The sequence below is a fragment of the Salvelinus namaycush genome, chromosome 19 (assembly GCF_016432855.1).
Source record: "Salvelinus namaycush isolate Seneca chromosome 19, SaNama_1.0, whole genome shotgun sequence".
In the NCBI taxonomy this organism is placed as follows: Eukaryota; Metazoa; Chordata; class Actinopteri; order Salmoniformes; family Salmonidae; genus Salvelinus; species Salvelinus namaycush.
In genome coordinates, this window is record NC_052325.1 from 22,912,787 (window position 1) to 22,937,086 (window position 24,300).

Consider the following 24,300-nt stretch of genomic DNA (forward strand, 5'->3'; position numbering starts at 1 on the left):
ATGTAGTGATGAACAATGACTTTCTACCATCATATCTTTGTAGACTTACAAGACGGGAGGCCAACAAAAACATCTGACACTAAGGTTTAAAACCTTGTGAAATCAGTTCATAATCTTTAATTACATCATCTCTGTACATTTACATCAATTAATTTGTTCAAACTAAGCACAAATAATGTTACTTGGTCCATCTCAGTGATCTTGTGAAACAGTTGGAAATCTTGGCCCTTCAAAATAATCTCTTCCCTCTGGGAAATATGTCATTAGGGACAAAAGTTTTTCTTTCCAGGTCAGGAAAAACTCTGTCTTCAGTCATGCCAAAGAACAGTCACTGGTCTAGTTTATGATAAAACAGTTTACCCAGCTCTAGGTCTACCTGTGGAAGATTCTATGATGATTATTATGGAATGATTGAGTCGTACAAACTGGCCATTCTTTGCATTTCATCAACAACAAAAAAGGCATTAATTTTCCTCGATTATTTTCCTTCATCCATCAATCCAGTGTGCTATTATGGTTCCCTATTGGGATAAGGCTTTTTCTGCATTGCGGTCTCCTCTCCGCCTTGGTGACTGATGCCCATGTTGTGTTCTGTAGCTAGCAGCTCCCTGGTAGCCTGAGTCCCAGATCCATTTATGCTGTAAAAATGACATAGGAATTGGCTGGACAACACAAACAGGTCTGGGACTCAGGCTAGCTCCCTGGTGTAACAGTTCAGCAGTTGACCCCCAGCCCTGTCCAGTGGTCAGGTACCATGAGGAAGTATTTGTCCATAGCCTCACAGAAACGGGCTCGGTACAGCTCTGGAGAGACCACCGTGGGCATCTTACCTGTGTGCGAGACACAAAACGTTTATAATACATTTTATTTGTATAGCGTTTTTCATTTACAGAAGAAATCAAAAAGGTCTTTATACAATTAACTAATTACTAGAGATCAAAGCTAAACGTGAAAGGGCACAATCTTAAAATAGACGTCAAGGACTAATGTAGGGGGAAGGAGGTGTTGGTGTCAGATAAATGACCTTGCCCTCCCAGGATCCCTGTGGATTTCACCACCATCTCCAGCTTCTTATCCCATGTGAACGTCCGTATGTAATCTGAAACAATGGGAGGAATGTTTGTTTTACAAATATAGCAAAGTACAATGTCACTCAAATGCCTTTTTGAAGCAGCATGCATGGAGAAATTAAGAATGATTTTCTATAAACACCAGTAAACAGTTTATGTATAACAATGAACAACGTTATAGCCAATGAGAATACATTTGAAAAAGATAAAGCTTTTCCCTCACCTATGATTCCCACCACCAGCTCGTCTGTGGCGTCGTCTCGTCCAACCAGCAGAGAGTAGTCTATGATCAGGTGACTAGACAGGAAGTAGGCATCACTGTGGATAGCAGCCCTGAGGATGGCCTTGCAGTGGGCTCTTATGTACATAGGATTGTCATGGACCAGCTTCAGTAGGTTCTCATCCAACAGAACCACCTAATATAGAATGATGCCATTTAGCTCATGCTTTTATCCAAAGGTCGTTATTGCAAAAGAGAATGTGTTCTCAATGAACAAATCATGTCCAATCAAACAAGTTGTAGAAACACCTCAAAGATGATCAATGCAAACAGGATGCACCTGAGCTACATTTCAAGTCTCATCGCAAAGGGTATTTGTTTGACATTTTTAATTCATTTTCAAAAAATGTTTTTGCTTTGTCATTATGGGGTATTGTGTGTAGATTGATGAGGAAAACAATGTATTTAATAAATATTAGAATAAGGCTGTAACGTAACAAAATGTGGAAAAAGGTCTGAATACTTTCTTAATGCACTGTAACTGGTTAAAACAACACATACATAAAACAAAGCAACTTACAAAATAAATGTATGCAATCACTAATGTATGTGGCCTTAGTGGGAATCGAACCCATGGCCCAGCCCTGCTAGACTAGCACCATGCTTACCTCACAGCTCTCCTTCCCAGACTCGGTCTTGACGTTGCGGTTCCTCAGAGAACCCTTGAGGTCGAATACCTGGGCCATCTTCCTGCCATAGAACAGGTTCTCCATGACAAGAAGGTCCAGTTTCTTCTCAGAGTTGTTCTGGGAGTTCTTGTAGCCGATCCGGTACACACCCAGGATCTTAGCCAGGGCAGTGGGCCGCTGTGGGACAGACTGGGTTTAGGATAGGACTGTGTTGCAATAACCATCCATCCATCACAACGACAAGAACACAGCTCATTGACATTTACATTTTATCTGCGAGACACCATTGAGACCAGCTTTTCTGGTCTTTTCTGGTCTCAATTTTATATAAAATAAGTACAATATGTTTAATAAAATTAGATTTCCTCAAATTAAATGAATTATCTTTATAAATGTATTACTTAAAAAGCAAGGCCATACACAGCAAACATAGGTCCAACTCCAAATATACATTACATGGCCAAAAGTGTGTGGACACCTGCTCGTCAAACATCTCATTCCAAAATCATGGGCATTAATATGGAGTTGGTCCCCCTTTGCTGCTACAACATCCTCCACTCTTCTGGGAAGGCTTTCCACTAGATGTTGGAACATTGCTGCAGAGACTTACTTCCATTCAGCCATAAGAGCATTAGTGAGGTCAGCACTGATGTTGGGTGATTAGGCCTGGCTCGCAGTCTGCGTTCCAATTCATCCCAAAGGTGTTCGATGGAGTTGAGGTCAGGGCTCTGTGCAGGCCAGTCAAGTTCTTCCACACCGATCTCGACAAATCCTTTCTGTATGGACCTCTCTTTGTGCACGGGGGCATTGTCATGCTGAAACAGGAAAGGGCTTTCCGCAAACTGTTGCCACAAAGTTGAAAGCACAGAATCATCTAGAATGTCATTGTATGCTGTAGCATTAAGATTTCCCTTCACTGGAACTAAGGGGCCCGAACCATGAAAAACAGCCCCACACCATCATTCCTCCTCCATCAAACTTTACAGTTGGCGCTATACATTGGGGCAGGTAGAGTTCTCCTGGCATCCGCCAAACCCAGATTAATTCGTCGGACTGCCAGATGGTCAAGCGTGGTTCATCACTCCAGAGAACGCGTTTCCACTGCTCCAATGGCAGCAAGCTTTTCACCACTCCAGCCAACGCTTGGCAATCTTTGACTTGTGCACGGCTGCTCGGCCATGGAAACCAATTTCATGAAGCTCCCGACGAACTGCTCTTGTACTGACGTTGCTTCCAGAGGCAGTTTGGAACACGGTAGTGAGTGTTGCAACCAAGGACAGACGATTTTTATGCGCTACGTGCTTCAGCACTCGGCGGCCCCATTCTGTGACCTTGTGTGGCCTACCACTTCGCGGCTGAGACGTTGTTGTTCCTAGACGTTTCCACTTCACAATAACAGCACTTACAGTTGACTGGGGCAGTTCTAGTGGGGCAGTTCTAGCAGGGCAGAAATTTGACAAACTGACTTGTTGGAAAGGTGGCATCCTATGACGGTGCCACATTGAAAGTCACTGGGCTCTTCAGTAAGGACATTCTACTGCCAATGTTTGTCTATGGAGATTGGAAGGCTGTGTGCTCGATTTTATACACCTGTCAGCAACGGGTGTGGCTGAAATAGCCGAATCCACTAAATTAAAGGGGTGTCCACATACTTTTGTATATAGTGTATCTATTTAAGTTAATTTAACTATATTTGTGCTAGACCTGAAGCCAGATGGGTAGCGTAGTTAGCTGGGGGTACTGTAGTTAGCATAGTTTACCTTCTGCTGCACAGCTCCAGTGATGTAGGTGAAGTAGTGAGGGGCAAAGTCCAGGAAGGACTGAACCTCTAGTCTGGGCATCTGCTTCAGGATGAATCGGTCATCTGAGGGAGGGAGGGTAAAGATACACAGTGAGGTACAACAGACATTTAAAAGGCGTCTCTTGACCTCAAATGGGACTTCCTGGTAAATAGAAGTTAAAAATAAAACAATATGTTTTACCTTCGGTGGCATAGAAGACGGCCCCAGACTTGCCACCGCGGGCCTGCCAGTTGACACAGTGGGACAGCGAGCGAACAAAGTCATCCTCCGTACTCTCCATTATCTCCGCTCTCATCTTGTGGAACTCCTCAGCATAGTAGATCCTACAGTAGAACTTAGCGTGGGCATCAGAGAACTCTGCAGGAGAGAGAGGGGGGGGGGGGACAGAATGAGATGGGTTACTGACTAGGCCTTATGCTTATTATTGAGAGGAAGTTTGCAGGCTAAGTGGTGATGCCATTCCAAAGGGAAATCCAATGAGAAATGCATTTACTCACGTAATTCAATATGAGGGTTTCCTGTTGACTTCTTATGGTTGTCTCCTATGTCTGCATCTTCTGTTCAGAGCAAAAGAAAAACAAGCTAGGAACTCTAGAAACATTACATACTACATCAGAACAGCGCTAAACTGATTTTCTAGCACCCCCCCTCATGTTGCCCCTTGACCTTGTCCACTACTCACTAAGAGGGTCAGAGTCCATGCTGCTGCGGCCCAGACCCATCTGGGAGGAGGCTGTCTCGTTGGGCTTGGCTGGGCTGTTCTTGACCCGGCTCTCTCCAGAGCTGCACACAGACAAGATAGGATTATACATCAGGTAACACACACACAGTTGACATCTGCAGAAGCAGTGTGGTGTACCTGGTGGACAGGGTGGTGTCCTCGCCTCCTGTCTTCAATGTTGTCTTCCACAGTTCATCCAGAGCACTCTTATACTCCTTACAGCTAGAGGTTGGGCAGAGGTCAATCAAATATCATTAGAACAACATAACTATATCATTAAAACAACAAAAAACACTTTTGAACAGAAAAGTCGGGCATATGAAGAGACTGGAGAAGAGTTGGACAGGAGCTGTTACCTGAGAGCGAATGAGATGATGGAGCTGGGTTCTCTCTCACACACGGCGATGGGCACTCTCTCATGCTCATACATCAGGTAATGCTTGTCTGGTTCACTGACGAACAACGGACACAACGACGTCACAAAACATACAATAGTAAACAGTACAACACACTCTTTATTGATCCATTATATTAGGATATTTTTGATTTGAGCTTTCACAGTGCCCAGTCCCGACACACAACAACACGGCAGCACAGGATCCTGGAGCAGGTTAGCGGTTAAGTGCCTTGCTCAAGGGCACACCGGCAGTATGTGGCACCTGAGATATTGATGATTTTTCCAGTCGACACTAGGATTCAAGCTAATCATTACAACAAAGTAAGAAAATGAACAGGGCTCAATATAGTATGGGCATTTATATCAAATGCTATCTTATTTGTCTGATCATTCAACAATTTATACTACAGGCCAAAAGCCTATTCAGAGATAAAGTCATAATGTACACACAATGGGAATGGGATGGAGTTGTAACTGTTGCCTGGCATCAGGTTGGCTAGAATGGCCTTCATGGTGGACTTCTCTTTCACCTGGCTGTCATTGGAGCCCAACAGGTGTCCATCAAACACATCTAGGAGACAACGAGAATTAATTTAAGGACAGGAGTGGTCTGTATTTAGATACGCACTGTAGATCTAGAGAAAGAATAGGAAGCTAATATGGGGGGTTGTGTGTGTGTTCACCCTCTGGGATGCTGACGGAATCCTGGTCAGGGAAGCAGGGTCCAGACGAGAGGGGTTCTGAGCCTGGTTCCCCTGGTGACGGTAACGCTAGCAATGACGACCCCCAGCTTGAGGGCATGGCAGTGAGGTGACGATCCTCTGTCCATCAAATAACAGACACGCCCATCAACTACAGTCCACCAATGAGAGAAGTAGTATAGCATTCTGACTGAAAGCTGAACCAATCCCCTTACCTTTGTCAACATTTTGTACTAAAGGGGAGGGGTTGCGTGGAGAGGACTCCAGAGCACTTGGCTGTCAAACAAAAGAAACAACATTCCTTACTTTCTGATACACTAAGTGCTTATCATATACTAAGCACTTCCAATCATCTGAATTCTATCAGGAATCTGTTGCACTGACCTTGCTGTCGTCTGTCTGTCGGTGTCTCCCAGGGCTGGCTGGGACAGACAGACGCTTCCTGCTCTTCTCCTGCTGGAACAGGTCCTGCAGCCTGAAGGTTACATGGTACAACAAATCCATTCTTAGAAAGATCTCCCACTGACATCAATCATTTCTCTTTTCTTCTCTCTCGGCACTGTTGGGAAAGGTCCGTCAGTAAGCGTTTCACTGTTAGTCTACTTGGAAAACACCTGTTGTTTACCAAGCATGTGACTAATAAAATAGATTCTGATGTGAAAGTCTGATCCCAAGTTAGAATTCAGCCCTAAGGTCCAATTTTATGGACACAGATGAAGAGATTCAACCATTAAAAGTACTTCTTAGTCAAAGACTAGGCTTGATCTGTGTCTAGGAAACCACCCCTAAAAGTTTAAACATTAAAAGCTGCTCTGAGTCAGTGTTCTCACCATAGAAATAAGAATGCATAGAAAGGTCATCTCCATTCAAGTCAATGATGGCATAATGGGTGGGCTGGCAGCCATTTTGAGAGTACCCATGCCGGGAAGTAAAAGCAAGAAGTTTACCCTTCAATCTGTGCTGTGATTTGTTGAGTCAAATCAAATGACATTACAAAAAAGACATTCAATTGCATGAGCCACATCAGTTAGCATCATTTGAATGAACATTCTACATTACCATGGCAATCCAACATCAGTTGATAGAACATTTCAAAATACCATGGACATTTTTGCATCACAATACCAGGCAGACATTGCGAGTGTACCAGTCAATAGGCAGGGTGAGCGTCCAAGCCCGTTCTATTCATTCTTATTTCTATGGTTCTCACCTGCTGTTCCAGGACTGCAGTGTTTCACACAGGCTCTGTTTCTTCACTACCACTGATTCCAGTACAGTCTGGAGCTGCTGGGGGGAGTCACTACCACAGGCCTGGAGACGAGCCTGCAGCTTCTCTATCCAGCTATGCAGATCTGCCTCCTCCATCTGAACACGCACACAAAACAAAACGGATGGAAAACATGCGTTTGATACCGTTCCATTCCAGCCATTCCAATGAGCCCGTCCTCCGACGTAAAGCGACACCAGCCTCCACTGCGCTATACATACTATACACAGTGGTCCCGCCCTTTGGAGGAAGAACCTACATCTTTCTGTGCAAACAGGTCCTCCATCTTCTGCTCACGTGTCTTGCTGAAGGTGTCCGTCTTCAGGGAGGTGAGGCGGTCATCTATGGCCAGGTACACCTGAGTCACCCTGACAAGAAGGACGAGAGGGACAGAATGGAAAAGGACTGGTTAGGAATAGATTATTCAGACTCCTAGCCTGGTCCCAGATCTGTTTGTGCGATCTTGCCAACTACTATGGTTATTGTCAGAGGACAATAACCATAGGAGTCGGCTATGCAGAACAAACAGATCTGGCATCAGGCAAGTTAAGGTCATGGTAGACAGACAACAGGTAGACCAGTTACTTCTGTGAGAAGTCCTTGAGGTCCTGCTGGATCCGGCCCTTGGAGGGCCCCTGGTTCCTGATGAAGATCTTAGGAGGAGGGAGGCAGACCTCTAGCAGTCTCACTGAGATGTAGCTGGTGGTTAGACAATTACAATGGCATGATGGGCATATACATTTTACAACACTAACAATAACTATAGTGATCTTTATGTTCTGGTATTTAGAGGTCATTTGAAGATGTAGTAAGACTGATAAATTATGTATGGCTGGATAGAAGTCAAAGCCCTGGCCTGTGTTTCCCACCTGAATGAGGCCACCATCTGGTTGTAGGAGAAGTACTGATGGTAGTCATGGTGGATGGAGTGGCCACAGGGCTCAGCATTAGCCCTCCTGGTATACTGGTGACCATAGAACCTCAGCTCCAGGTACTTAGCAAAGGACATGGACCACGAGTCATTAGACAGGGGCACCACAGGAGTCACCTACAGAGAGAGTAGAAGTGAGTAGAGTAGGAGAATATAGTAGAAGAGTGTAATGTAGAGTAGGAGAGTAGAAGAGAGAGTAGCAGTAGAGTAGGAGTATAAGAGAGTAGAGTAGCATAGAAAATAGTAGAGTAGAATAGTAAAGTATAGTAGGAGAGTAGGGGTAGAGTTGAGGATAGAGTATGAAGACAGTATAGTAGAAGAGTATAGTTGAAGAGCAGAGTAAAGTAGAGTAGAGTATAGTGGAGTATGAAGAGAGAATAGCAGAGTAAAGAAATGTATAGTAGGCGAGTAAAGCAGAGTAGGAGTGAGTAGGAAGGTATAGTAGGAGAGTAGAGTAGAGAATAGAGTAGGAGAGTAGTGTAGAAGAGAGGAGAGAAGAAGAGAGTAAATTATAGTAGGAGAGTATAGTAGAGTAGAAGATAGTAGAGTAAAATAAAGTATAGAGGAGAGTATAGAGTAGGAGACTAAAAGAGAGTAAAGAATAGTAGAGTAGGGATAAAGTAGAAAAGATTAGTGGAGTACGAAGAGAGTAGACTAAAGAAAAGTAGAAGAGTAAATTATAGTAGGAGAGTATAGTACAGCAGGAGAGTAGAAGAGAGTACAGTAAATCAATAATAAAGTATAGTAGAAGAGAGTAGAGTAAAATAAAGTATAGAGAAGTACATTATAGTATAGTAGGAGAGAGTAAAGTAAGATAGTAGAGTAGGAGAGAGTAGAGTAAAGAGTAGAAGAGAGTAAATTATAGTAGAGTAGAAGAGAAAATTATAGTAGGGGAGTATAGTACAGTAGGAGAGTAGAGTAGAGAGTAGAAGAGAGTACAGTAACGTATAATATAGAGTAGCGTAGAAGAGAGTAGAGTAAAATAAAGTATAGAGTAGAGTAAATTATAGTATAGTAGAGAAGAGAGTAGAGTAGAGTAAAATATAGAGTAGAAGTAAATGATAGTAGAGTAAAGTAGGAGGGTACAATAGAGCAGGAGTGAGTAGAGTAAAGTAAAGAGTAGAAGAGAGTAAATTATAGTAGAGTAGGATTAGAGTAGGAGGGTAGGATTAGAGTAGAAGAGTATAGTAGAAGAGAGTGATGTATAGTAGGAGAGTAGGATTATAGTACAAGAGTATAGTAGAAGAGAGTGATGTATAGTAGAGTAGGAGAGCAGGATTATAGTAGAAGAGAGTGATGTATAGTAGAGTAGGAGAGCAGGATTATAGTAGAAGAGTATAGTAGAAGAGAGTGATGTATAGTAGAGTAGGAGAGTAGGAGTAGAAGAAAGTAGCGTATACGAGTATAGTAGCGTAGTAAATAGTAGAAGAGTAGAAGAGAGTAAAGTATAGTAGAGTAGACGAGAGTAGGGGTGGAGTAGGAAAGAGTAGAATAGAGTATAGTAAATGAAAGTATAGTAGAAGAGAGAAGAGTAGAAGACAGTCTGCTTAGCTTCAATCGCTCACAGCTTTGATCCTTGTATTCTACTCTACTCTCTTCTACTATAATTTACTCTCGCCTACTATAGTATAGTAGGAGAGAGTAAAGTATAGTAGAGTAGAAGAGAATAGAGTAGGATATTATAGTAGAAGAGTAAATTATAGTAGAAGAGAGTAAATGAGAGTAGAAGAGAGTAAATGATATAGTAGAAGAGTAAATGATACTATAGTAGGATAGTAGAGTAGGAGTATAGTAGAGTAAAATATAGTAGAGTAGAAGAGAGTACAGTAAAGTATAGAGTAGAAGAGAAGAAAGTAAATTATAGTAGAAGAGTGTAGAGTATAGTAAGAGAGTAGAATTAGAGTAGGATAGTATAGTAGAGTAGGAGGGTATAGTATGGTAGAAGAGAGTAGAGTACAAGAAAGTATAGCATCATAGATGAGAGTAAAGTATAGCAGAGTAGACGAGAATATTAATGAGTAGAAAAGAGTATAGTGGAGTACGCAGAGAGTATAGTAGAAGACAGTATAGTAAATAAACGTATAGTAGAAGAGAGTAAAGTAGAGTAGGAGAGAGTAAAGTATAGAGTCTGCTTAGCTTCAATCTCACACAGCGTTGATCCTTGTTTTCTACTCTATATTTTACTCTACTCTCTTCTACTATAATTTACTCTCTTCTACTATACTATAGTAGAGTAGAAGAGAGTATAGTAGAGGAGTAGAGTATAGAGTCTGCTTAGCTTCAATCTCACAGCTTTGATCCTTGTATTCTACTCTACTCTCTCCTACTCTAGAGTAAAATAAAGTGTAGAGTAGAAAAGTACATTATAATAGAGTAGAAGAGAGTAGAGTAGGCGAGTAGGAGAGAGTAAATTATAGTATAGTAGTAGAGTAAAATATAGTAGAGTAGAAGAGAGTAAAGTATATTAGAGTAAAGTAGAAGAGAGTATAGTAGAGTAGAATACAAGGATCAAAGCTGTGTGAGAGATTGAAGCTAAGCAGACCTGGACAGCAGCTTTATGCTCTAGCCAAGAACTGGCTGATTAGCAAGCATTTGATTTGTTGAACTAGGGGTGCTAGCTATAGAGCAAATGTGTAGTCCTGGGGTAGTCATGGAATAGATGAGGAAACACACTGATTAAAAAGTGACTGTACCTGTTTGCATATGCGGCACCAGGAGTAGTTGAGGATGGTGTGTTGGTATCCAGGCACAGGAGAGTCCAGCTCCTTCAGTACGATCTGAACACAGCCACTGCCATGGACAAACCGCCGCACATGGTGCACCATGGGAGTCTCACAGAACATACTGGGGCACTGATAGGACGGCCTGTAAAAACACACACACGAAGAGGTGCTTCATTGAGTTATATTTTATTACATATCAGTGACAACTAAATGGATGTAAATGTTTTATTGTAAATTCAATACAACAATTTGTCTGGTTCAGATTTCCCCCCTCACCTGAAACAGTATCTCTCCAGGAATATTCCTAGTGTGAGGTCATTCTTTCCGTAGAACTCCATCGTGACCATCCTGTTGAGAACAAATAAGTACTTGTGAATAGCTGACCTTTCAAAATTCAGTCAGTTGGTCTTTCACAGCTGGTACGCAACACTTCTGTTGCACCTAAGGGGATAAATAAAGTAGTATTGAATTGAAGACCACCAGGGTTGGGTGGGGTTTACCAGGGACTGACGCAGGGGTTGGGGGCGTTGTTGGACTGGGCAGAGGAGCTGCTGAACAGAACACAGAGTCTCTGATGGTTCACTGGGTTCAGGCAGTCCAGCTGAAACACATAAGTAATGGTGGTCAACGACAGCATAAAAACAGCAGATAATGCCTTACAATCCAATAAAGCACTTCTCTTCAGCCCTGACTTCATATCTCTGGAGAGGGAAGTGGTGAGCTCTCATCAGTAGCACATTGATCAGTAAACTAGCACTGGTTAAGGGAGATTTTAAGATTGTTTGTAATGGAATAACTATCTAACAACCTATCTATCTAACTCCACAGATACATCAGTGAGACTGTTGGAGATCTGCGCCATCTACCTCCTATATTGTGATGTGTCCTAACTACCTGGCCATGTCTCACCTTGGAGGCCCAGGTCATGTCGTTCTGTCCCGCTGGCTTCTCCTCCTCACTATCAGCCTTGACGGGGTGCTTGGGCGGCAGAGCCTCCCGGACCGGTGGCTTGGGTAGGGGCTGGGCGAAGGGGTCTGCCTCCTCCTGTCGGAGGCGGCCTCCTTGGGCACGGTAGTCTGCCAGCATCTTGGCCAAGTCCTGGCTGCTGCCCAGATGCTCTGCGATGCGGGCACTGGTAAGGCGGTGGGAGGGTAACACCTGGATGGGGCGAGGGCCTCCGTTGGCCATGCCTCCACCTGATGGGGTAGAGTCTTTGAGGAGTTGTCGCTTACGTCGACCGTCTAGTTCTTTGAAGTCCTTGTTTAGCAGTGGGGAGAGGTACACCTGCACGAGGAACTAGTATGTTACATCTCAAATATAAAAATATCTTATTGATCATTCGCCCAGCAGTTAAGTGTTATGAGACGGCATATTGCGTATACATGACAACCATGTTTTGTAGACATCTTCACTATGACCAACGATGTAGAGTACAGAGGAATTGATGGTTACATAAACGGATTATCTGATATTCTATTGTACATTACTGAACAATTTTTTTTTTAAAGGTTGAAAAACATTCAATAAATACAGTCAATGTAAACAAACAGACCTGTTGAGGAAAGTAGTCTCTGCTGGGGCAGCGTAGGCCAGCGGGGGAGAGGAGGAAGGGCTCTCTGAAAGTGATGAAGGGGGAGACACACAGGATGATGTCCTTCAGCTCCTGTTTGAAGCCTGCCGTCAGCGTCCTGAGATGGTCGTCCATCGAGGCCACCTGCTCGGTGACAGAACAGACAAGGATATTGTTGGACACTCTTGGAGGACAATGGAAGTCGATTTAAAAATGCTTTTTTCTTATTAAAACCAATGTGTTTCTGCATGTAGCCTTAATCCTCACCTGCTCTGTGACAAACAGCCCTGTGTCATCCTGCAGGGGGTCTCTGAACAGCCTGGGAGCCGTCTCCGAACCAGAGCTCTCCTCCTGCGACTCACCCCTCCCCAGAACCCCTGACCCGCTCCCCCCCTCAGTCTCCTCCCCCTGCTCCAGTCCAATCTCATCTGTCAACTCCTCCAGGTCATCAATGAGGTAGGGTGGTGGCGGCGCCAGGGGATTGGACAACGGCGTGGAGGTCATGACCTCTGCTGACTCCATCCCCTCGGCCACCAGGGAGGATGAGGAGGACAGGAGTTGGTTCTTGGCGACTTTGACAACCTCGACATCTTTAGGCGAGGAGGATTCCGATACAAACTTCCCCAGGGAAGGCTTCTCCTCCTCGTCCCCTAGCACAGTCTCTCCTCCCTGGGAGAGGGTGCTCTGGTCGGTCTCATTTTCCTGGCTCTCCTCCTCCTCGACGGTAGTGCTCTCCAGGAGACAGGGGAAGCTGGTCTTGGCAAGGCTGGGAGGCATGGCGAACTCATCCATGAGGAAGGATATCTCTAGCTGGGAGTGGTAGGCCACACACACCATGAGGATGATGATCTCTTTAACCCTGGCCAGCTCGTACTCAGACGCCCCGCGAAGCTTTATGGTACAGCCCAGCTGGGGAGGGCAGCCCTCAAAGAACATCAGAGTCTTCAACTCATCTGTCACAGAAAAGGGAAAGAGGAGAACACATGACATAGTTGTGCTGTGGCACTCAGGAGAGTCAGAATGAGCATGTAGATACATCTAGTCTAGGCTGGAGGACGTTGTGAATGAAAGCACCTGGTTGCAGTATGTTGGTTTCATGTGTTGGATTATTTAAGTGAAATAAGTGTTATGTACGGCTTCCAATATCTAAGATAAAGAGATTTAAAAATGTAGATATGTAAGATGTACACTAAAAGCAGCATGTTGAGGGCAGAGTAGTTTCCACTCACTGTTGGCCAGCTGGAAGGAGTGTAGGTAGAACTTTTGGCAGGTTCCCAGTCGAGGCTTGGTGAGCAGCTGGTCCATGGACATGACCAGGTCCCCCTGGGTCATATGACTCACCCTGTCTAAGACTTGCTGCAGAGAACCAGAGGTGGGAAAGAGACTGAGGGCAGGTACGGCTAATAGACAGTGAACGGATTAAGCAGAAGAACAGGCTAACATGGCAACAGACACCATCATAAAGCATAGTGAAACACTAGCTGCAGTATCCCATGGGGGGGATTATTGTGGCACCTAGCAGCACAAAATAAAAGGTCTGACTGCTCAGAGATGCTTGGGAAAATGGTCACAACGGTGGACCAGCGTGTGCGTTTTAGGGGAGTGGGGTGTACCTGAGCTCTGTGAGCAAGGACTTGACACTGGGGAGATTTGCTTAACCATTCTTGCTAAATGTTGCATTCCTTCTCAAACAGCTACAACTGTATATGCATTCACACATCAAGTCTTCGAGTTTGGCTCGGAGATGGAGTAACTGTTCAACATTCTAGCTTGTGGTTGTTTGTGGGGAAAGTGTGAGTATGTATCCCACATCTGTTGCTAAGGGGTAATGATGTTAGGGACAGTATAGGATGAATCACAATAATTGTTTGCCAAAAAAAATTATTTTTGTAATGTCAGTCCTGGTTATAGTTAACAATCTTTCCTTTAAAGTGCCTACATTATTACACTATTTGTTAATTGTGGGAACAAATTCAGATAAAAATCTTGCATATGTATTAGTATATTTTTTAAATAACAGTATACAATACAAATCAGGGTGAGGGTGTTGGAAATGCTTTTGGCAGTTAATCTGCTGCTGTTCCGTGGGTGGCACTGTCTGCTTTTTTTATTAAAGGATGGGTCCCAATCTCTCAAAGGCCCTAGGATCCAGCTGGACAGGGGTGGACTGGCAGTCACTGGGACGACAATCCAACTTGGGATGGGGGGAGGTTTTAGCGGTTGGAATAGAATAAAACTATTCTTCATCCAGGATGGACATTTTTATTTGGAGAACAATTGGAGGTTTACTCAGTAGCAGTGCAAATATCATGGACACGCAATCATTACGGTACTTTTTAAATGGTAAGGTTACAAACATTATGATAAATAGAATTGAAACTTATGGTAAATGGTGAAATAAGTATAGCCAGTTATAATTGTAATGGCTTAACAGATAATAAGAAAAGACAAAATCGGTTATTACCTGGCTAAAAGAGAAGGAATAGAATATCTATTGTTTACAGGAAACTCGTTCAACAATTTTAGATTAAGTGTTGTGGAAATAGGACTGGGGGGGGGGGGGGGGATACGGTAAAGAAACTCAAAAGGTGTGATGTTAACTAACAATCATTTTGATCTGAATGTGCAAATTGTCCAAAACAGATCCGCATAGTAGATGGTTCTTTTAAATATGTTATTGGACCATAAATTGATTTGGCTCATTAATCTATATGATCCAAATAATGATGATCCACGCTTCTTTGAAAATAAATAATATATATATATAGATATAATAAATCAAGCCTACAAGCAATACAATACTATTATTATGGTGAGAGTTTATAATACGGTTTTAAATACCTCAAGGAAATCACATTACAAACTATTCCCCTCATGCACTTAAGGAAATCCAGAAAGTCATGGATATATTGGAACTAGTAGATATAGGGAGGATTAAATATCCTGACCTAGTCGTCTTGACTACTTTGTTATTCTCGCTGGCACCAAAAGTTTTAAAAAAGCAAGTTGAGAGAATGCCAAGAGTGTGAAAAGATGTCATCAAGGCAAAGGGTGGCTACTTTGAATAATCTGAAATATTTTTTGAATTGTTTAACACTCTTTTGGTTACTACATGATTCCATTTAGTTTTTTCATCGTTTTGATGTCTTCACTATTATTCTACAATGTACAAAATAGTAAAAATAAAGAAAAACCCTTGAATGAGTAGATGTGTCCACATTTTTGACTGGTACTGGTACTGGTACTGGTACTGTGTGTGTGTGTGTGTGTGTGTGTGTGTGTGTGTGTGTGTGTGTGTGTGTGTGTGTGGTGTGTGTGTGTGTGTAAAATATATATGATTGTAAATGATGCAGACAATTACATTGATAGAACCCAAATCTATTTGCAAAAAAAAATTATAAATATAAACTAACAAAAGCTACACAAGTAAGATGTTCTTAAGCTTGCTAAAGGTGGGTTTGGAAACACAACCCAGGCTAGTCTAGCTAGTACAGAGAGCTAGAGAGATGGCAGGGCACTACCAACTGGTTTGACATTGATAACACCCGTTAATAATTTTACTAGCAGTACAGAGAGCTACTGACCGGTTTGACGTTGATAACCAGTGTGATGCCGTGCTCCAGCAGCATGTCCTGAGCGATACGAGACACGGTCTTCTCCACCAGCACCAGGTTGGGACGCACGTCCACTATACGCTGAACATAGTTCTTCAGAAACTCATGCTCCTGGGTAACAAAGACACTGACAAAGATTACATTTTCTTTTTCTTAATTCCTAGAAATTGTGGATGGGTGCTAGCAAATGCGGAATTACTAACTGGCTGACCTGAAGCACAATGGGGTCAATGCAGGTGAACTTGGTCTCCTCTCTGTAGAGATACTCTATAGAACACTTCAGAAGCAGGATCTTGGGGTTCTTGATGTACGAGTTCATCTAAAATATGATCAAATTGTACTTTATTGAGTTAACAGACAAGCAATAAACTGCATCCTTTTGACTGTGTTTACAGGGAGAGATGGTAGTTGTTACATAAGAGAAGGGAACTTACTTTTTTGTGGGCAATGTTCTTGGTACAGACAAAGCCATTCACTACCGCAGAGTCAAACTTCTTCCCTCCAGGAATCTAAAAAAAACAACAACAAAAAACCCCCCAGAAAGAATGAAGTTTAAAAGACAGCCATTTTGGTCACCTAAAATCACTCATCAGTCTACTCCTGCAGTATGTGCAGTCTAAGTAAAGCCAAATGACTAAGACCTGATTCAGAGTTGAAAGAAATGCAGGCAACGCAGACTTTTGCGTAAATCATTCATTGAGGTCAATATGGAGACTTGCTAGGAAAGTCGACTTAATCAACCAGATCTCAAGTCAGAATAGAGCACTGTCAGTGAGGTACCTTCTTGACGTGAACCAGTTGTCTGATGTCCATGTCATCATCACAGCTACGAACGTCCGGCCGCACCGTCTGCACTACCTGCCTCACCACAGGAACGATGATGTCACGCCAGGAGAGGCACAGGGACTCGCTGTACAGCAACTGCTGCAGCAGCGCCATCATGTGGCTGTGGTTGGCAGAGCTGTGGAGGGGGAGAGAAGTTAGCCGTTTTCTTTGCAAGAGAAAACAGCTGTTTTTTGGCCAGTATAACATGCAAAGTCACCAGCTAAAAATGTTTACATAACACCATAGTACACTAATTCATACTGAGAGATATCTGCTTCATCTAAAGAATGACTTATATGTTCAGTTCCAGTTCAATTTAGTAGGCTAGAGACTAGTCTTTACATTCCAAACCTCCCACTTTTCACTAGCGCCTAGCATTTCCTGTACTCACATACATATTTAATGAACCAAAAAAAAAGGATTGACAAACATTTGAGCAACTTTCAAACCTCTAAAGTTATCCGGCTGTACTCACAGTAGCCTCTCCATGGCCTCCTTCTCCCCGTTCTCCTCTCTGAGCTGGTCCAGGGAGCTGTGGTGCCAGCCCAGAGGAGTGAACAACACCTCGTTAGCTTTCTCTTCCACACGACGGTTAAACAGGGACTCTGCAGAACACAGAGAGCGATAGCTTGGTTTACAGCTACAGTACATTAGGTTCAGTACCAACTGCTTGTTCAATAGAATGAATACACAGCTGCTCAAGAGTTGAAAAGTGTACCAATTACAAAAAAATATCCATAACGAAGCCAGACTAAACTAGGAAGTGGGGAGTTCCTACCTTTGATGAAAGCGTCACTGATGGAGATATTCTGTCCTCCGTCCTCTGAGACCAGGTACTCTGATATAGGAGAAAGAGGAGAAATGCATAAATACACAACTCTACCTTCCATAAACGTATAACTGCTATGGGAACTGGCTGAGCAAACAAATAGGTTAAGTTCCTCTTTGTATGCTATTGCAGATTAAGGTGAATCGATCAAAATAAAAGTCTACGTAAAGGCGTTTGCTTTCAGCAAGACAATAGCAACCCATCATTCTAGTGAAGAGGGATAGGACTGTCCCTGTTTAGGTGGAAACGATGGGGGTGGGACAGTGTGTGTGTTTGTTGCGCCGTACCTTTCTGCTCCTTGGGGTGCGGGGGTACATGGGGGTACTTGGACTGTTTCTTGATGTGGAAGTTGACGTTGTCCTGCTCCATATTGAGGTTGATGGAGGCAGCAGAGTCACTATCCACCGCTGACTGGAAACTACTGACTGACGTCCTCTTACTGGGGCTGGATGAGTCTGACGAGGGGGGGGGGGGTGTATTGATTGATTGATTGATTGATAGATCTTTATTAGCACATTGAAAACATGTAATTTGTCTTGTTGATGCATAACAGCATGGAGGGGGAGTACACACTAGTTATATAGTTCAAGATCTCAGTAGTAAGAGAAATACTAAGAGAAATCTCAGAGGCATTACAGAAAGACTCAACTACCTATTGTTTACTCTCAATATTAAAGGCCTAGTGCAGTCAAAAATGTGATTTACCTGTCTTTTATATACAGTTGAAGTCGGAAGTTTACATACACTTAGGTTGGAGTCATTAAAACTCGTTTTTCAACCACTTCACAAATTTCTTGTTAACAAACTATAGTTTTGGCAAGTCGGTAAAGACATCTACTTTGCGCAAGACACAAGTAATTTTTCCAACAATTGTTTACAGACATATTAATTCACTTAATCACAATTCCAGTGGGTCAGAAGTTTACATACACTAAGATGACTGTGCCTTTAAACAGCTTGGAAAATTCCAGAAAATTATGTCATGGCTTTAGATGCTTCTGACAGGCTAATTGACATCATTTGAGTCAATTGGAGGTGTACCTGCGGATGTATTTCAAGGCCTACCTTCAAACTCAGTCCCTCTTTGCTTGACATCATGGGAAAATCAAAAGAAATCAGCCAAAACCTCAGAAAAGAAATTGGAGACCTCCACAAGTCTGGTTCATCCTTGGGAACAATTTCCAAACGCCTGAAGGTACCACGTTCATCTGTACAAACAATAGTACGCAAGTATAAACACCATGGGACCACGCAGGCGTCATACCGCTCAGGAAGGAGACGTGTTCTGTCTCCTAGAGATGAACGTACTTTGGTGCGAAAAGTGCAAATCAATCCCAGAACAACAGCAAAGGACCTTGTGAAGATGCTGGAGGAAACAGGTACTAAAGTATCTATATCCACAGTAAAACGAGTCCTATATCGACATAACCTGAAAGGCCGCTCAGCAAGGAAGAAGCCACTGCTCCAAAACCGCCATAAAAAAGCCAGACTACGGTTTGCAACTGCACCTGGGGACAAAGATGTCCTCTGGTCTGATGAAACAAAAATAAAACTGTTTGGCCATAATGACCACTGTTATGTTTGGAGGAAAAAGGGGGACGCTTGCAAGCCAAAGAACACCATCCCAACTGTGAAGCACAGGGTTGGCAGCATCATGTTGTGGGGGTGCTTTGCTGCAGGAGGGACTGGTGCACTTCACAAAATAGATGGCATCATGAGGTAGGAAAATATGTGGATATATTGAAGCAAAATCTCAAGACATCAGTCAGGAAGTTCAAGCTTGGTCGCAAATGGGTCTTCCAAATGAACAATGACCCCAAGCATACTTCCACAGTTATGGCTTAAGGACAACAAAGTCAAGGTATTGGAGTGGCCATCACAAAGCCCTGACCTCAATCCCATAGAAAATGTGTGGGCAGAACTGAAAAAAGGTGTGCGAGCAAGGAGGCCTACAAACCTGACTCAGTTACACCAGCTCTGCCAGGAGGAATGGGCCAAAATTCACCCAACTTATTGTGGGAAGCTTGTGGAAGGCTACCTGAAACGTTTGACCCAAGTTAAACAATTTAAAGGCAATGCTACCAAATACTAATTGAGTGTATGTAAACTGACCCACTGGGAATGTGATGAAAGAAATAAAAGCTGAAATGAATCATTCTCTCTACTATTCTATTCTGACATTTCACATTCTTAAAATAAAGTGGTGATCCTAACTGACCTAAAACAGGGAATTTTTTACTAGGATTAAATGTCAGGAATTGTGAAAAAATGATTTGAAATGTATTTGGCTAAGGTGTATGTAAACTTCTGACTTCAACTGTATATTTCCACACTATGAGGTTGGAATAATCCTGTTTAGTATAACAGCTGTTTGAAAAGACTGCCTGAAATTTTAGCCTGTTTTGGTGGGATTAACTTTTGGCCTGCCTGCTGACGTCACCAGGCGATAAATTGGTTAATAGACGAATAAGAAAGAGTTCCAAACCTCTCTGCCAATAACAGCTAGTTCAGTTTTCCCCTCCCCACTCAAAGACAATCCAAGCAAAATTCTTGCTTTTTGACCATTTGAATTGAAAACAATCACAGTAAGGTACTTCGCTGTTACCCAGAAATGATTTGATATTGAGAAGAAAATGGCTGCATTGGACCTTTAATAAGAAAGCAGGCATAGATATGATGCTGGTTGTTGTAATGTTTAGCCTGAGGGCTAAAGTCACAAGGCATGCTGGGATACATACTGGCCGTGACATAGTCATTCTCGTCAGCCACCTGGTCTGTGTCACTGTCGTCAAACTTGATGTCTTTGAACCAGGAGGGTTCTGAGTGTCCCTCCAGAGAGTTGACACTGTCACTGTCAGGAGACGGGGTCTCAGAGAACTCTGTGCTCTGAAGAGAAGACAGAACATCATCATCCTTACCATCACCCTCTTAATTGAAGTGCGGTGAGCTTTTTAGCGCCCTTCGGCTGCAGTGGCATCACTGCTGCACAAAGTTGTTGGAGGAGTGGCTACATGTAATAAGTGGCTATAGGGAGAAGTATGCAGACTCGTCCCCTTATTCCCACAAAACAGTATCTCACCTGGAGGGGGCGATAGAGAGCGTACTCATCCCTGAACAGCTGGTCGTGGTGAGTGACACAGTCCAACCAACGACCGTCTACCACAGCCTGACCAATGGCTATCGCCTGGGCCCTGCAAGAGTATGAGTGAGTGAGACAGACAGACAGAGCGAGAGAAAGATGGAAGAGCGAGCGAGAGAGAGAGTGGAGGAGTGAGAAAGATGGAAGAGCGAGAGAGGGAGAGAAGATGTAGGCAAGAGAGAAAACATTTTCTAACTCATGTAATCTCTTCTTTATACAATATTGTTATTCAGACATCAGTCAGGTAGCCATGATACAGTATGTCTATACCTGGTGGAGATGGTTCCACTCCTCAGCAGCCAGTTGACCAGCTCCTTCCCCACAATGCAGTTGGGGTATGTACGGAGCCAGTAGCGGTGGTCCTGAAACTCTATGCCAGTACTGTTGTGACAAATCTTCTTCCACAGGTCTTTGAGCTGGGACGAGTCCTACATGTCATGACAGTCAGTCAGTGAAAAATCTGTTGTTATTGTATGCTTTGGTCAACAATGGAGTGTAAATTGGAGTGAAAAAATATACAGACAGGGCTAGAAAGAGAATAGAGGGAGAGCGTAAGGACAAGATGGAAAGAGGGAGAGAGTGAGAGAAAGGGATACAGAGATAGATAGAAGGGAAAAGAGGAAAGTAAAGAAAGAGAGAATCCTTACCAGCAGTATTTTCCTCTCCTCTTCACTGTGGTCAGGTTTGGGCATGGTCCTACTGGTCTGGGGGCTCACTGAGCTGTCATAAGAGGGCACCATGGAGGAGCCAGACCGGTCCAGGGACAGGTTGGTCACACTGGCTGACCTGGATATGACAGGGATGGCATTACAGGACCTGCAGGGCATTCTGCACTCTATTTCTCTGAGTATGTGTGTGTTCATGTGGGGGAGAAACCTTGAACTTCTCATTCCAAAATCATAGGCATTAATATGGAGTCGGTCCCCCCTTTGCTGCTATAACAGCCTCCACTCTTCTGGGAAGGCTTTGCACTAGATGTTGGAACATTTCTGCGAGGACTTACTTCCATTCAGCCACAAAAGCATTAGTGAGGTCGGCACTGATATTGGGTGATTAGGCCTGGCTCGCAGTCGGCGTTCTAATTGATCCTAAAGCTGTTCAATGGGGTTGAGGTCAGGGCTCTGTGCAGGGCAGTCAAGTTCTTCCACACCGATCTCGTCAAACTATTTCTGTATGGAACTTGCTTTGTGCACGGGGGCATTGTCATGCTGAAACAGGAAAGGGCCTTCCGCAAACTGTTGCCACAAAGTTGGAAGCACAGAATTGTCTAGAATGTCATTGTATGCTGTAGCATTAAGATGTCCCTTCACTGGAACTAAATGGCCTAGCTGAAACAAACTTTACAGTTGGCACTATGCATTGGGGCAGGCAGCATTCTCCTGGCATCTGCCAAACCCAGAATCGTTCGTCGGACTGCCAAATGGTGAAGTGTGATTCATCACACCAGAGATTGTGTTTCCACTGCTCCAGAGTTCAATGGCGGCGAGCTTTACACCACTCTAGCCGACGCTTGGCATCCCGCATGGTGATCTAACACGGAACCCAAACCGGCTGTGCGCGTGCGCCATCGTGCGCAAAATGTATTTTGTCCCCCTACACCAAACGCGATCACGACACGCAGGTTAAAATATCAAAACAAACTCTGAACCAATGACATTAATTTGGGGACAGGTTGAATAGCATTAAACATTTATGTAAATTTTGCTAGTTAGCTTGCACTTGCTAGCTAATTTGTCCTATTTAGCTAGCTTGCTGTTGCTAGCTAATTTGTCCTGGGATATAAACATTGAGTTATTTTACCTGAAATGCACAAGGCCCTCTACTCTGACAATTAATCCACACATAAAACGGACAACCGAATCGTTTCTAGTCTCTCCTCCTTCCAGGCTTTTTCATCTTTGAACTTACATGGTGATTGGCATCTACACTTTCATAGTATTACCACGACAACCGGCAAAACAGTTTGTCTTTCAATCACCCACGTGTGTATAACCAATGAGGAGATGGCACGTGAGTACCTGCTTCTATAAACCAATGAGGAGATGGGAGAGGCAGGACTTGCAGCGCGATCTGCGTCAGAAATAGAAAGGAGTTCTATTTTAGCCATTGGCATCGCAGACGCTCGTTGGCGCGTGCGAGCAGTGTGGGTGCAATAATTGAATAACATTGATTTCTAAACTTATTTTGCAACGCATGCGCACGTGACGTGTCCGGTCTGGTCAGCATGTTAGGCTTGTGTGAGGCTGCTTGGCCACGGAAACCCATTTCATGGTGAACTGCTCTTGTGCTGACATTGCTTCCAGAGGCAGTTTGGAACTCGGTAGGGAGTGTTGCAACGATTTAATACACCTGTCAGCAACGGGTGTGACTAAAATAGCTGAATCCACTAGTTTTAAGGGGTGTCCACATACTTTTGTATATCTAACGTATATCTCTCTCTGTAGGGTGCACCATCAGAGAACAGGGCACCAAAAGTCCTAAACAGAGTTGGGAAAAAACTAGTTGTAAAAGGGTTCTATAAAAATATGGACCAAAAGCAGACACTCACCGCTTCCTTATTGGGGACTTGCCTCCATCCTCTTGAAGCCCAGTCAGTCTAGAATTCATACCTCTGCTCTGAGACTCCTGGTGAATCAAACTGACACACACGCAAACTAATTCATACCTGAACTAAATCATTTGACTTTGACGTCCATGTAACACTACCGTAACTAGTTATGGTAGACGTATGCAGAAGTGTCAATATGGTAGGGCTAGAACGGTAAGGCTCAACTCAAAAGTAAAAGAAAGCCAAAACTGTTACAAGCTGTCAGAGAAGTTTGAATGGTCATAAAAACAACAGCAGGACTCACTTCTTTCTCATCCCAATGGGAGTTTTTCTACACCAGGAGAGAAAGGGACAAATAGTTTCTTTGAGACATGTCGTTAGGAGCAGGAGTATCACCCTGATGATTGGATCAAAGCGAGTCACGTGGTTTAATGGGATGGAATGTTATTAGCTCAAAGTGAGTCACGTGGTTTAATGGGATGGAATGTTATTAGCTCAAAGTGAGTCACGTGGTTTAATGGGATGGAATGTTATTAGCTCAAAGTGAGTCACGTGGTTTAATGGGATGGAATGTTATTAGCTCAAAGCGAGTCACGTGGTTTAATGGGATGGAATGTTATTAGCTCAAAGCGAGTCACGTGGTTTAATGGGATGGAATGTTATTAGCTCAAAGCGAGTCACATTGTTTAATGGGATGGAATGTTGTTAGTGGTAATCAATTACACAATAGCATGCGTTCTCTGACAAAATCAAACAAGGTCTGCCTTTGAAAAACACAACCCCAATTTCTTTTCATAATTTTTTTTTTTTTTTGCATTGACAATTTATGATTATAAAATGGATCTGAAAAATTGCTGAGAGATGGTTTTAAATAAAAGACATCCATTGAAAGTGGACCATGCTGGGAGAAAGAACCCACCCAGTATACAGGGGAAGAAAAGGAGGACAGGCGGAGGGGAGTGGGCAGGGAGGTAGAGGACATGGGAGGTGAAGAGCGCCTAGTGTGTCTCTCTCCTCTCTCTCCTCAACTCTGCATTTGAAGGAAAAGACAAAGATGAGAGTAGGAATACACAGAGAGAAACATGGAGGCTATACACAGAGAGAAACATGGAGGCTATACACAGAGAGAAACATGGAGGCTATACACAGAGGGAAACATGGAGGCTATACACAGAGGGAAACATGGAGACTATACACAGAGGGAAACATGGAGGCTATACACAGAGAGAAACATGGAGGCTATACACAGAGGGA

At 43.4% G+C, this 24,300-nt stretch overlaps 1 protein-coding gene across 2 annotated transcripts in view; it reads right to left on the minus strand.

Annotated features, from left to right (window-relative positions):
• Positions 1-85: 85 nt before the first annotated feature.
• The window catches only part of LOC120064223 (1-phosphatidylinositol 3-phosphate 5-kinase-like), a 37,239-nt gene continuing 13,024 nt past the window's right edge, over positions 86-24,300 (minus strand). The window contains exons 8-45 of one of the 2 annotated variants that reach the window (XM_039014649.1): positions 23,351-23,377; positions 23,047-23,136; positions 21,146-21,284; positions 20,769-20,926; positions 20,439-20,550; positions 20,098-20,245; positions 17,647-17,814; positions 17,309-17,368; positions 17,006-17,135; positions 16,486-16,666; positions 16,140-16,214; positions 15,917-16,024; positions 15,676-15,816; positions 13,321-13,447; positions 12,359-13,044; positions 12,074-12,235; positions 11,431-11,805; positions 11,022-11,122; positions 10,798-10,869; positions 10,492-10,663; positions 7,737-7,915; positions 7,453-7,566; positions 7,127-7,235; positions 6,811-6,965; positions 5,985-6,075; positions 5,816-5,876; positions 5,583-5,720; positions 5,350-5,470; positions 4,859-4,954; positions 4,641-4,724; positions 4,464-4,564; positions 4,279-4,338; positions 3,962-4,138; positions 3,740-3,843; positions 1,959-2,156; positions 1,294-1,486; positions 1,025-1,099; positions 86-830 (exon numbers count right to left, since the gene is read on the minus strand). In XM_039014649.1, the coding sequence (XP_038870577.1) occupies positions 715-830; positions 1,025-1,099; positions 1,294-1,486; positions 1,959-2,156; positions 3,740-3,843; positions 3,962-4,138; positions 4,279-4,338; positions 4,464-4,564; positions 4,641-4,724; positions 4,859-4,954; positions 5,350-5,470; positions 5,583-5,720; positions 5,816-5,876; positions 5,985-6,075; positions 6,811-6,965; positions 7,127-7,235; positions 7,453-7,566; positions 7,737-7,915; positions 10,492-10,663; positions 10,798-10,869; positions 11,022-11,122; positions 11,431-11,805; positions 12,074-12,235; positions 12,359-13,044; positions 13,321-13,447; positions 15,676-15,816; positions 15,917-16,024; positions 16,140-16,214; positions 16,486-16,666; positions 17,006-17,135; positions 17,309-17,368; positions 17,647-17,814; positions 20,098-20,245; positions 20,439-20,550; positions 20,769-20,926; positions 21,146-21,284; positions 23,047-23,136; positions 23,351-23,377 (5,404 nt within the window). In that variant the 3' untranslated portion in view covers positions 86-714. The remainder of the gene's footprint in view (positions 831-1,024; positions 1,100-1,293; positions 1,487-1,958; positions 2,157-3,739; positions 3,844-3,961; positions 4,139-4,278; positions 4,339-4,463; positions 4,565-4,640; positions 4,725-4,858; positions 4,955-5,349; positions 5,471-5,582; positions 5,721-5,815; positions 5,877-5,984; positions 6,076-6,810; positions 6,966-7,126; positions 7,236-7,452; positions 7,567-7,736; positions 7,916-10,491; positions 10,664-10,797; positions 10,870-11,021; positions 11,123-11,430; positions 11,806-12,073; positions 12,236-12,358; positions 13,045-13,320; positions 13,448-15,675; positions 15,817-15,916; positions 16,025-16,139; positions 16,215-16,485; positions 16,667-17,005; positions 17,136-17,308; positions 17,369-17,646; positions 17,815-20,097; positions 20,246-20,438; positions 20,551-20,768; positions 20,927-21,145; positions 21,285-23,046; positions 23,137-23,350; positions 23,378-24,300) is intronic. The other variant, XM_039014650.1, reaches the window with a different exon arrangement.